The sequence below is a fragment of the Helicoverpa armigera genome, chromosome 31, assembly GCF_030705265.1.
Source record: "Helicoverpa armigera isolate CAAS_96S chromosome 31, ASM3070526v1, whole genome shotgun sequence".
Lineage (NCBI taxonomy): Eukaryota > Metazoa > Arthropoda > Insecta > Lepidoptera > Noctuidae > Helicoverpa > Helicoverpa armigera.
Genome location: NC_087150.1, coordinates 2,315,656 through 2,328,247, shown reverse-complemented (window position 1 = coordinate 2,328,247; position 12,592 = coordinate 2,315,656). Strand labels below are relative to the sequence as shown.

The 12,592-nt window shown below is 38.6% G+C and overlaps 1 protein-coding gene across 1 annotated transcript; it reads left to right on the top strand.

Moving 5' to 3' along the window:
- The first annotated feature begins 7,957 nt into the window (after nt 1-7,957).
- LOC110382821 (PBAN-type neuropeptides) lies at nt 7,958-11,661 on the top strand. Its single transcript, XM_064043445.1, has 6 exons — nt 7,958-8,116; nt 8,761-8,858; nt 9,427-9,524; nt 10,040-10,181; nt 10,863-10,969; nt 11,452-11,661. The coding sequence occupies exons 1-6, from the start codon at nt 8,036-8,038 to the stop codon at nt 11,508-11,510; spliced, it is 585 nt and encodes a 194-aa protein (XP_063899515.1). The 5' UTR covers nt 7,958-8,035; the 3' UTR covers nt 11,511-11,661.
- The last annotated feature ends 931 nt before the right edge of the window (nt 11,662-12,592 follow it).

The following is a 12,592-nucleotide window of genomic DNA, read 5'->3' as shown; positions in this document are numbered from 1 at the left end:
TGCTCGAACTTGGCGGACACACTGCCGTGTGTCTAGATACATGTAAAAGTGGCAGGTGGAGACTAGGAGGGCAACAGGGACATGAGCGGCTGAAGTGTGAGGATAACTCGGCGGATTTCAAACGCAGATTACGCGCTCCCTGTGGGTCACTTACCACGAGGCACCTATCCTCCGAGCAGGGCTACTAACCCTGCTCTAGCGATTCCACTCTGGACGGTCAAGCCAAGCCAGAGGCGTGAGACCTACCCCCGTCATGGTTCACTCCGACCGGCCAGAGATGGGGGACAGTATACTCTCCCTGGAGAATTCAGTATATATTCCTCGCGGGGTCGCTACTCCCCGTCATCAGCCTCAAATGCCCTGCGGTGCTTATATCTCATTATTATTGTCGTTATTATCTCAAGTGCCTTTGTCCCAATTATGTTAGGGTCGACTTCCAGTCACGATGCAACTGAGTACCAGTGTTTTACAAGGAGCGACTGCCTATCTGACCTCCACAAACCGGTTAACCGCTCAACCCTACGCCCCTTGGTAAAACTGGTCAGATTTACTGGCTTCTGACTACCCATAATGACTGCCAAGAATGTTCAATGACAGCCGGAACCTACAGTTTAACATCCCCTCCAAATAACGGTCATTGGTATCCAAAATATACATACATAGAAAGTACATACGAACTTAGAAAAGTTGCATTGGCAGGTACTTGCCAGACCTGGAATCAAAGACGCACGCTCATACTTGAGAGATTGGTTCTCTACCCACTAAACCACCACAACTTCCACTAAGTCATCACGACTTTGTCGTCTCAGTAACATTTAATGTTTTTTTACGTAATAATACGTGTAATATTTTTGCCACACACAACATAAATGCGGACTAATTAGAATCACTACTTTTATCCCTATGGTCACGCCTATTGCGCTTCAGTTCTCAGCGTTTTGTTTAGTCTGCTGTGCTTTTGCCGTTGAAGTACCTACAAAAATTAAATATATGGAACGTTTCCAATGGCTATGCGTATTCCGTTGTTTACAAGTCACTGGCCCTTAAAATTCAATATCAGACGATTCAGGTCTTTGATTTTGCTAACCCCGTCGCTGGCATAAGGGACAGGATCCGCGCACGAAGTCGCGGGCAGAAGCTAGTCAAGAATAAAATTGTAATGTTTTGATTAACGCTCGAAGTAATTCAATCATCTTTGTTTTGAAAAATAAATATTTTGGTATGACATGATTTGTAAATTAGAATTCTTATATACAAGTACCAAGCAAGGAAATACAACTTAAAATAATTTCTTTAAAATAAATAATCACCTTAAACTTTTTATTTACTTAAGCGTTTTAGGTATAAGTCGTAATAAAATGTAACGTTTTAACTTTCAAAAACGATATTTATTCAAATATATCTATCTAAGTAAGAAAAGCAAAAAAAGCATGATGCTTTGGTTCATAGTATTATTTTCAATAATTTGTAAGTATAACATTTTATGCTTAACATAACTTCCCAGTCTTCTTCTTAGCGTTTATCCCGTCTTGTGACGGGGTCCGCTTTCCGTATCTTCTTCTTCCACTTCGCTCTATCCTGGACATCTTCTTCTTCGAGTTCGCAGATTTTCATGTCTTTCTTTACGACACTCAACCACCGCAGTTTTGGCCTGCCCCTGCGCTTTTGACCGGGTATATCCAGCTTAACATAACTTCCCAGTGCGAACCAAAAATAAAATTATGCTTAATCCCAATTGCATCTGTGGTCGGCGCAGCATGTTTTCTTCTTTCATATTCATCTAATCTACCGTCATCGCACAAGTGACATTCTTTCTATCCATATCTTCTTTCACACAATTCATCTTCGTCTTTGGTGGTACAAACTCTTACTTACTCTTCATCTTTTCACATTTAATATTCATCATGATTTAATTCACCTCAGTTTCACCCACACCACACACCCACCACTCACAACTGCCTCGTTAGTCTAGCTGTCGCAAGTGCGGCTGCTAAGCACGAGGTCTCGGGTTCGAATCCCGAGTCGGGCCGAAATCGCTTTGTGGGTTTTAGAAGACTTTCACAAAGCAGCCCGGAGCCTGGAAGTTGGTGATTGATACACCCGTGCATCGGAGAGCACGTAAATGTCGGTCCTGCGCCTGATCTCTCTCCGGTCGTGTCGGATTTGCCGTCCCATCGGGCTATGAGAGTGAAGGAATAGGGAGTGCACCTGTGTCTGCGCAAATGCTTGTGCACTATAATATGTCCTGCGCAATTGGCTGATCTCCTTAAATGAGAACAGCCGCCGTAGCCGATAATCGGCTAGGAGGACATCATCGTTTCACCCACATCCTGAGGGACCCTTTCTTAGGCTCTAGACTACTGTGTGTGAGATCACGATAGAAAGACAGATTTAAATATTAGTAACGATTAATAATATCTGCTAAAAAATTTCAGCCATCCAAAAGCACATAACAAAAGCAACGACCACCGAAAAGCCAGCGCCCATAGAAACAAGAATCGAGTTACTAAAGCAAGAACTGTTATACGAGATGGAACATGTACGAGAAAAAGATGAATATTCAGACCTTTACGAATATGTAGATAATTCAAATAAGCCTATAACACCGATATCGATATTTGATAAACGAAAAAAGGAGGATAAATTTAAATTGCCTGAAATAAAACCTATTTCGTCGACACCATTTGTGGCTAGCGATACCTCGGAAGATGTTGATGCTAAAAAGCCTTTAAGGCATAAGGAACATGATGTTTATAAGAAGGCGAAAAAACCACCGAAACCTTTGGAGATATTTTATAGAAGAATTATTGTGGATTGATTACATCTAACCAGGGGCCCGATTCTCCTAAGTTAATAATGTCAAAATTGAATAGAAATCGAATCGCAATATGATCACAATAGCAGTTTTAACGATATCGGGCATTCTGCTACTTAAGACCAATCGTATTCCAACGACATTCGATTGGTTTGCGATTGGTCTGCTATTTTGGTGATTTTGGTCTATACGGTAGTTTGCTCTACAATCATATTGCAATCGTAAATCATTTGCAAACAAAATGATCCATTATTAAATGACAGAAAAGGATAAAAACGTTTATTTCAAAGAAAAAATAGCGGAATGCCACATACGCTTCAATCGTAATCGAGTCGTGAATGGATCTCAGTCGAATGGGAATCGTATGTCGCTTAAGTAAAATTAGGAGAATCGGGCTCCAGTACCTATAGTAGTGAGTCAGCGTTAACGGCCAAGTGTTTGTTATGTATGATGCAGTGTAGGTAAGGGGGATCAAAATTGAACTGACTAGCCACTCGATTCGGTGAACTCTCTCTCTCAGTCGAACTCACTTACTGACTCTCTACTATATCGGAGTAGGTACCTATGTAATCAAATCATGATACTTAGTTGAGTTCCGAAAGCCGATTTTTGGGCAAAACCCGGTTGTTTTTACTGTGCATGAAATTTAAAATATGTATAGATATAATGTGGATATAATTGTATTGAAAATGTAGAAATAAGTTTACTTAATAAAACAATGTTCTCTTAATTTTGTTTTACTTTTTTTTATTATAGTAGTTAATTGGAATTTTGGATCATATCAAAACTGAGTCGGCTGATGAAAACTGTCTGACATCACCAACCGTTTTGAGTAAGCGTGGTTATTAACGCTCTATTCTTCTCTATGTAAGAGGAGGCCAGGGGCCCGATTCTCCTAATTTTACTTAAGCGACATACAATTCACGTTCGACTCAGATCCAATCACGACTCGATTACGATTGAAGCGTATGTGGCATTCCACTATTTTTTTTTTTGATATAAACGTTTTTATCCTTTTCTGTCATTTATAATGAATTATTTTGTCTGCAAATAATTTACAATTGCAATATGATTGTAGAGCAAACTACCGTATATACCAAAATCACTAAAATGACAGACCAATCGCATTAGTAGCAGAATGCCCGCTAAGGTTAAAACTGCTATTGCGATTCAATTTTGACATTATTAACTTAGACGAATCGGGCATCTGATACTTATAGCATTTGATATTTTTCAATGTGGCATTCCACCATCATCAGCTTTACTTAGCCACAAGTAGAAATAACCTAAACTCAAATTAAATGTATTTAATTAAATTATTTTGGACGAAAACTAATTAATTTATGTTTATCACTGAATTCGTTGCTCTTAATTTGTTGTTTATTGAGATAAATGGTTCCAAAGATTGAATGAACGAATTAACGGAAAAATACTCGTACGTATCCCAAAAACATCAGATTACACTTTGCAGTCATCATCATCATCATCATCATCATCTCAGCCATAGGACGTCCACTGCTGAACATAGGCCTCCCCCTTAGATCTCCACAGATACCTGTTGGAGGCGACCTGCATCCAGCGTCGACGGCGACCTTCACAAGGTCGTCACTTTGCAGTACTACTACTTAATTTTATAAACACGATGTTCATCATCTGTCTAGCCTTTTCCCAACTATGTTGGGGTCGGCTTCCAGTCTAACCGGATGCAGCTGAGTACCAGTGCTTTACAAGGAGCGACTGCCCTATCTGACCTCCTCAACCCAGTTACCCGGGCAGCCCAATACACGATACTATTATAACTACTACATACAGCTATGTATGTTTGTTATTCTTTAATTCATGATACTGATGTAGCAATGTACTAGTCGGTACCTATCATTTGTTACATACTTTTATCTGAGAGCTGGAAATAGGTACCTCACAACGCAAGAAACGCAATAAAAAACTTAACTAACGGTCTATAAAAGTAACTTTCCGTCTCTCAAGCTTTCAAGACAAAACTATACCGAACCGATTTCAATGATATTCGGTACCCGAGTAATATAGAGCCTGAAAAAGAACGCAGCTTTATTTTGTCCACGTACGCACGTACTTCAAAATTCAGCTGCAACCTATTAAAACATCTAAAAGGCTAATCAATAAAAATATTAAACGTTTCCCCAACTTTATCACTGAAAACTAAACTAAAAATCTTCTATTTTCAGTAAAAACTGCACTTATTACGTAAAAAAGAACGATTGAATGAACGAAATGAATGAGTAACGACAATTGTACGTGTGGGAGCGGGAGTGACAGTTCGCTGCGAGTCTAATTGCCGTCACGGAATCAGATCTATATCAATTTGCAACTAATACTTTAATACTGGGAGGAAAATCGGGAGATTTGGTACACCTAGTATTGTTTTTTAACACACTATTTTTCCCCTATATGTAACTATGTAATGGAATCTTTTTTAACGACGCCAAAATTCATCAAATGATCCCTCCCGCTGTGGGTTAGCAGCGGTGAGGGAGTGTCAGACTCTTACTGACTAAAAACCGTCGTATTCAGTTTTAGGCTTTTTATGTACCAGGGTGTATATGTAAAATAATGATGTTTTAGAATTGATCTGATGATGAAGACGACATAAAAGGTACACTATAGCTTTATCAACTCGTGCAGATTATAAAAGACCACACACGTATTAAATCGATATTCTTAGATAAACTAAGATAGAAATGCAATTTGAATTAGCAGTTGATTAAGTAATTCCCCAAGGATAACGTCTCATTCATTTGCGTCCTATGTTTTTAGAATAATATATTGTGAACTTGTGAATAAGCTCCTGCATACTGAGGGGTCTACTTCAGTTCATTTTGAAAACTTGCAAGCAATAAATCAAATAATCTCTAATCCATTCAGTGGTTTATCCACAGGAGTCATTTTTCGTTTTCGTAAATTACAACATCATGTGTAAAGCAGAGATAAAGTTAGGAGTATCGAATGTTTGATGGTTTTAAGTCGTGGTGGCCTAGTGGGCCAAGAACCAACCTCTCAAGTATGAGGGCGCGGGTGCGATACCAAGTCAAGCATGTTCCAATGCAACTTTTCTAAGTTTGTATGTACCTTCTAAGTATATCTTAGACACCAATGACTGTATTTCGGATGGCACGTTAAACCGTACCGGCTGTTATTGAACATCCGAACCTAAATGAGTAGGTGCAATAACTTGAACTTTATTCCGTGGAAACCCAATCTATATACCTAGGCTATTTTCGCCACAACCGAGTGCTAACTTGTTCAACTGCATTGTTTCGACTCGTAGAAGCAACTGAGGATTACCCGACGGAAAAACCTACCTAGCTTGATCGATCTTAGGACTTTACCCCTGGACTCTGTGGCTACCAAACTGCTAGCATGATAGTCCACTAGGTACATAAATATTCTAGAAATACCCACTATTTTACCAAAGGCGGAAATTTACAAATCCAATTGGCATATTTTTTTGAAATAAACTTTCCCGTAACAGCGTCTCCAGTTTTTGATGTCCTCCTAGCCGATTATATTATCGGCCACACACGGCGGCTTTTTTCATGTAAGGAATTTAGCCAACAACGCAGGACATATTATAGTGCACAAGCATTTGAACAGACACAGGTGCACTCACTATTCCTTCACTCTCATAGCCCGATGGGACGGCAATCCGACACGACGGGAGAGATCACAAGCAGGACCGACATTTACGTGCTCTCTGATGCACGGGTGAATAAATCACCAACTTCTAGATTCCGGGCTGCTTTGTGAAAGTTTCTAAAACCCATAAAGTGATCCTCCTGTTTTTACTTGGCACGAACGTATTTTACTTAAATAAAATGGTGAGATTCCACCGATAGGCCATAGGCTTTACTATGGTCTACTAGTTCAAGCAAACTGTAAAAATTGTGTACGAAAATGGTCCCAAAATTACCGACTAGGTATGTGTGCAAACCCAAGTTATTGACCACGTGAAAGTTTACTCGAAAGTGGTTCTCTCAGTAAAGCTGAAAAATAACATCTCCATTAGTGAAAGAATAATCAAAATCGGTGGACCCGTTCAAGAGATAAACCTTATACACACTCTTTAAGTTCGGAAAATAACCACACGAAATAGAGACATAATATAAATTATTATAAAATAATTACGTAATGAACAATATCATTAATATTATTTACGCAACCGCGTTGCAAAATAAAAGAAAAAACTTAAACGGACGTATGGAAACTGGATCATAATGAAACTAGGGTTGTCAGAAGTAACGGGGTTTCCTTACATATCCTATTTTGAAGGTCATTTTAGTGAAGTCTTACTTACCACAAAAACTTTTAAACGTCATTTTAACACTTGTCTAAAAAAATCTCAGATTATGACGTTGAAATAAGGTCCATTTTGCAGCCACACTTTTTTTAGACAAGTGTTCGACAGATGTTTAAGTTTTTGTAGTAGCATTTTGAGTCTCACACATGTTTTAATCTATATTAATCTATTAATAAAATTGATTTTCTATTACATTTTCTTCTTCTATTCTATTTTTTTTCGAAATATATTCTATTTGTTCGAACACGTTAATCTCAGATATTAATGATCGGGTTTAAAAATATTTAGCTATTAGATTTATCGAAGCAAACCACAGGCTAATTTTATCTAGGTGAGATTAGACGCAGGGGGAAGCTACAGACAGAAACTAAACATATTAAGTAATAAGATATACATAATAGGATGTAAGTACAGTACACCATATGGGATGTATATCTGAAATTAGCAAGTAACTAGGTTGAGGAGGTCAGATAGGCAGTCGCTTCTTGTAAATCACTGGTACTCAGCTGCAGCCGGTTAGACTGGAAGCCGACACCAACATAGTTGGGAAAAGACTCGGGAGATGATGATGATCTGAAGTCAGCGAGTTTGCAACATTTTAGGCTTTTATTAAATCTTATTTTTTGTATAAAATAATATAATTCATAATTAAAAATTACAACCCTACGCCTTACAAATCAGGTTTCACAAAGGGGATTCCTGCTCCACACTACAATTTAACACGTAAAATCCGAAATCCATTAAAAATAGACCTTTTAATATGAATAGAAAGCTACCGTTTTTCCCCACAATCCTCCCTGATTTACATAAGATTTCCATTCGGGTACCTATATAAGGGTTTCTCAGCCAAACAGGAGTATCATTCGAATTTCATCGTTCATTCCAAGATGTTCAATCAAACTCAGTTGTTTGTTTTCCTTGCTGTTTTCACTACGAGCAGTGTTTTAGGAAATAACAATGATGTTAAGGTAAGTTTTAGAAAGTTATTAAAATTAATATTTGTATAATACTAGCTTTCTTAAAGTTTTACCCTCATCTTGAAGGGAACTTCGTCTCATACCCGTTTTAAATATAGCCTATGTTACTCGGGTATAGTGTAGCTTCCTAACAGTGAAAGAACTTTTCATATCGATCCTGAAGTTTCAGAGCTTTGAGGGATAAATTGACAAAACAATATTTCCTCCTTACAATATTCGTAAATAGTAGTATAGTATTCTTCCCAAAAGAACTACTTCCCACATATGGATAGAAACGTGGTCTTAAGATTTATTACTGTAATTTTATTAAAATCTATTCAGTATTTTGTATTCCAAATTCAGTATTTTGAGAAATAGTTTCGTCCACATGACTAAAGTTTCAGAATTATGAAACAACTAGCTTCAGCCGACGATTTTAGCCTCCTCCCAAGGGAACCACTTCTACCCACCAGGATAAAAATACTGTAGCTTTCCTTTATAGACGGGTCAACACTGAAAGAATTTTCAAATCGGTTCAGTAGTTCTCTACATAAGCGCACTAAAAATAAACTAGTCAGCTTTCTAATATTACTAGTATCAAGATAAATGTACCTCTTAATTATAATAACTCAATCCTTAACATGTCATATTCACAGGATGGCGCAGCGAGTGGAGCTCACAGCGACCGACTAGGCCTTTGGTTCGGTCCCAGACTAGGCAAGCGCTCTCTCAGGATATCTACCGAAGATAACAGGTATGAAATCATCATCATACACGCAACCCCCTCCCCAACGAACACCGACCATCCTGGTTATGGGTAGCCCGCATCTATCCGCTGCCTACCACCTTTTTCAAATAGTAAGAAATGGTGGATAAAAGGCTTGATCATCCTAGCTTTCAGCCTTGCCCAACTATGTTGGCTCGGCTTTCAGTCTAGTTTGATGCAACAGTGGAGCTATATGGAGCGACTGCCCTATCTGACCTAATCAACCCAGTTGCCTGGGCAATGCCCTAAGCCTTGTTAAGACTGGTTGTCAGTCTTGATGTCTTCTGATTACGACTGCCAATTTATATATATATTAAAAAAAAACACCTCTGTTCTTATAGCCTCAACGACATATCATATCTGTGTTATTTCAACTGTCCAACTACCTCAGTTCCTAAGATACAGCCTGGTGACAGACGGACAGTGAAGTCTTACTAATAGGTTACCGTTTTACCCTTTGGGTAAACCCTTAACAGGGTCACGCTTTACCCTTTTGTACAGGAACTCTGACATACTGTAATTTTTATTAATATGAATATTTTTGTTATATTTTCAGACAAGCATTCTTCAAATTACTCGAAGCTGCCGATGCTTTGAAATACTATTACGACCAACTGCCTTATGAGATGCAAGCTGATGAACCCGAAACCAGGGGTAAGGAATTATCACTAGCTGTCTTTCGCGGATTCACCCGAGTCCCGTAGGAACTATTGCCCGTGCCGGGATATAGGAAATATAGCCTATGTTACTCGGGAAGAGTGTAGCTTTCCACCAGTGAAAGAATTTTTCAAATCGCTCCAGTATTCCAGAGCCTACAGAGTACAAACAAAATAGATTCCTCCTTATAACCTTAGTATAGATTGGGTAATCACTAATCCTTTATTAACATAATAAATGCGAAAGTAACTATCTGTGGGACTTTCTGAAAGTAACTATCTGTCGGACTTTCTCAGCAAAACTACTCAACCAATTTTGCTAAAACTAAAACTTACCCTAAGATCACTAGCAAACCGGCTTTCAACTTTAAACAACTGCATAAAAATCGGTACGTCCAACTAAGAGCACCAGTGAGATCCATTTCCGACCACAGACATATAGCTATCAAACCTTTAACAACCCTCCTTTTTACATCAGGCATTAAAACTAAACCTCATCCTATTCTTCCCCAGTGACCAAGAAGGTGATCTTCACTCCGAAGCTAGGCAGAAGCCTCGCATACGATGACAAGAGCTTTGAAAACGTGGAGTTTACTCCCAGGCTCGGCAGGAGACTGTCTGATGATATGCCTGCCACTCCCGCTGACCAGGAAATGTAAGTATCTATAGCCTTACAGTCTTACGGCCAGTTTCTTCATCAAAAGTTAAAGTAATGTCTAAAGTAAAAGTAACGGTCAAATTCCTTTTTTTCAAGGCTAAAGTGACAGCAAAACTAATAGAAAAATTGAATTTAACCGTTACTTTTACTTTAGACATTACTTTAGCCATAACTTTAACTCTAACTTGAACTGGTCGTTAGAGAAAACTTTTAGTCGGTCAAATCTTGATCGGGCTCATAAATTAGTAAGGAGATGATCCGGCCTTTGACCAGCTGTTTAGCCTTTTCCAAACTATGTTGAGGTCGGCTACCAATCTTAACCTATGTAGTACCAGTGTACCACATGGAGCAGTTTTCTATGTAACCTGCTTAACACAGTTACCCGGGCAACCGTTATTGAGACGATTTAACAGCCCTTCTGTCTTCTGACTACACGTAACGACTGCCAAAGATGTTCAAATGACACCCGACACCTACCAATTTAACGTGCCCTCCGAAAAGTCAGAACTCATTATGATAAGATGCATGGTCACCCACAGGACAACAGCGACAACTATTGCTCTATCTTATAACCGATCGACCCTTGCGGCTGTTACTTGGCCAAGAGCTCTCATCTGCAAAATAAACTATCAGGCAACCCTTCGGCCACTGAGCACTTCTTTCTATCTTCTACTCCAGGTATCGCCAAGACCCTGAGCAGATTGACAGCAGAACAAAGTACTTCTCCCCAAGGCTAGGCAGAACCATGAACTTCTCACCACGACTCGGCAGGGAACTGTCTTATGGTAAGCCATTATTAACTAACTTATCTAATACTTGACATTTTCCCACTGTTTCACCCGCGTCCCGAAGAAACTACTGCTCGTACCGGGATAAAATATAGCCTATGTTACTCGAGAAAAGTGTAGCTTTAAAACAGTGAAAGAATTGTTAAAATCACTCCTGTAGTTTTTAAGTTTATTCTTTACCTACAAACAAACAAAAAAATCGATATTTCCTGTATATAATATTTGCATAGACAATAACTTTATTAATATACATTTTATCATTATTGGCAAGTCTCCCTAAGCAAATTTAAAATATCATCTGCCTAGCCTTTTCCCAGCTAGATTGAGGTCGGTCAAAAGGTATTCAGTTACAAGAATTTTGCTTAGAGCGACTACCTATCTGACCTCCTCGAGGCAATCCGCTACCCATAGATTAGAGACCGTTCTTCAGACTTTGGTGACGGGAAGATTTGAGAATTTGTAATGTTTTTTTCTTTCAGATATGATGCCAAACAAAATCAGGGTAGTGAGGAGCGCAAACAAAACGCGATCAACATAATTTGGAGCAAAAACAAGACGCAAAGCTAGTCTAACCTTAAAATTTTTATAAAATGTGTTATTTTGGACGAAATAATGTACTGTTTTGTATAATAAGTATTATTAAATAATATTAAAAATTAGTATTTTGTCGAAATAAAGGACTTAAGATATATTTTCGAACTTTTATTAAGCATTATTCGAATAGCCTACCTACCTAACTTTACAAGCTCGTACTTCTTTGATCTGAGCCCGTATTTATCTAATTTCGCACTCTTATAAAATCTTTTATACCTATATATAGCTGCATATTACAGCTTCATTAATGGAGAATAATGTTTAGAAACTCCGTAAAAACCCCTTTGCAGATACCGACTTCCAAAAATACAGAAAACCGAAAAATAAGATACCAAAACTTTCACAATACAATTATCAATTTCCATGACGCTACGATCCTTGGAAGATAGTTTTAGTTACCTTAGATCCCATGACATAGTTACATATACAAGTCGACCTAATAAAAGCGAAGTTAAAAATATGTATTTGAACCAAAACCAACTCTGCTACTAAAATGGCAAAATATAGTTTTTATGAATGTAGGTATAACCCGTTTCAGTTGAACAATTTATTTTTAAAGAAAATCTTGATTGCAATCAAAGTTTTCAGTCGGTCTGTAAATTATATACCTGATCGTTATATAGTGCGTACCTACTACCTAAAATTCATTATCTTCATACTCATTTATGAGCCCAAGCTCGTTGATCTAGTGGTGCCAACCGCAGCTGCTCAGTGTGAGGTCGCAGGTTCTATTTCCAGGTCAGACTGACATCACTTTGTAGTTTTTAGAAATTTTCATTAAGCAGCTCTGAGCTTGGAAGATGGTGATTGATACACCCGTGCATCGGAAAGCATGTAAATGTCGGTCCTTCTTGTGATCTCTCTCCGGTGGTGTCGAATTGCCGTCCCATCGCGCTATGAGAGTGAAGGAATAGTGAGTGCACCTGTGTCTGCGCAAATGCTTATGCACTATAATATATGTCCTGCGCAGCTGGCTGATCTCCTTACATGAGAACAGCCGCTGTGGTCTATAATCGGGTAGCTAGG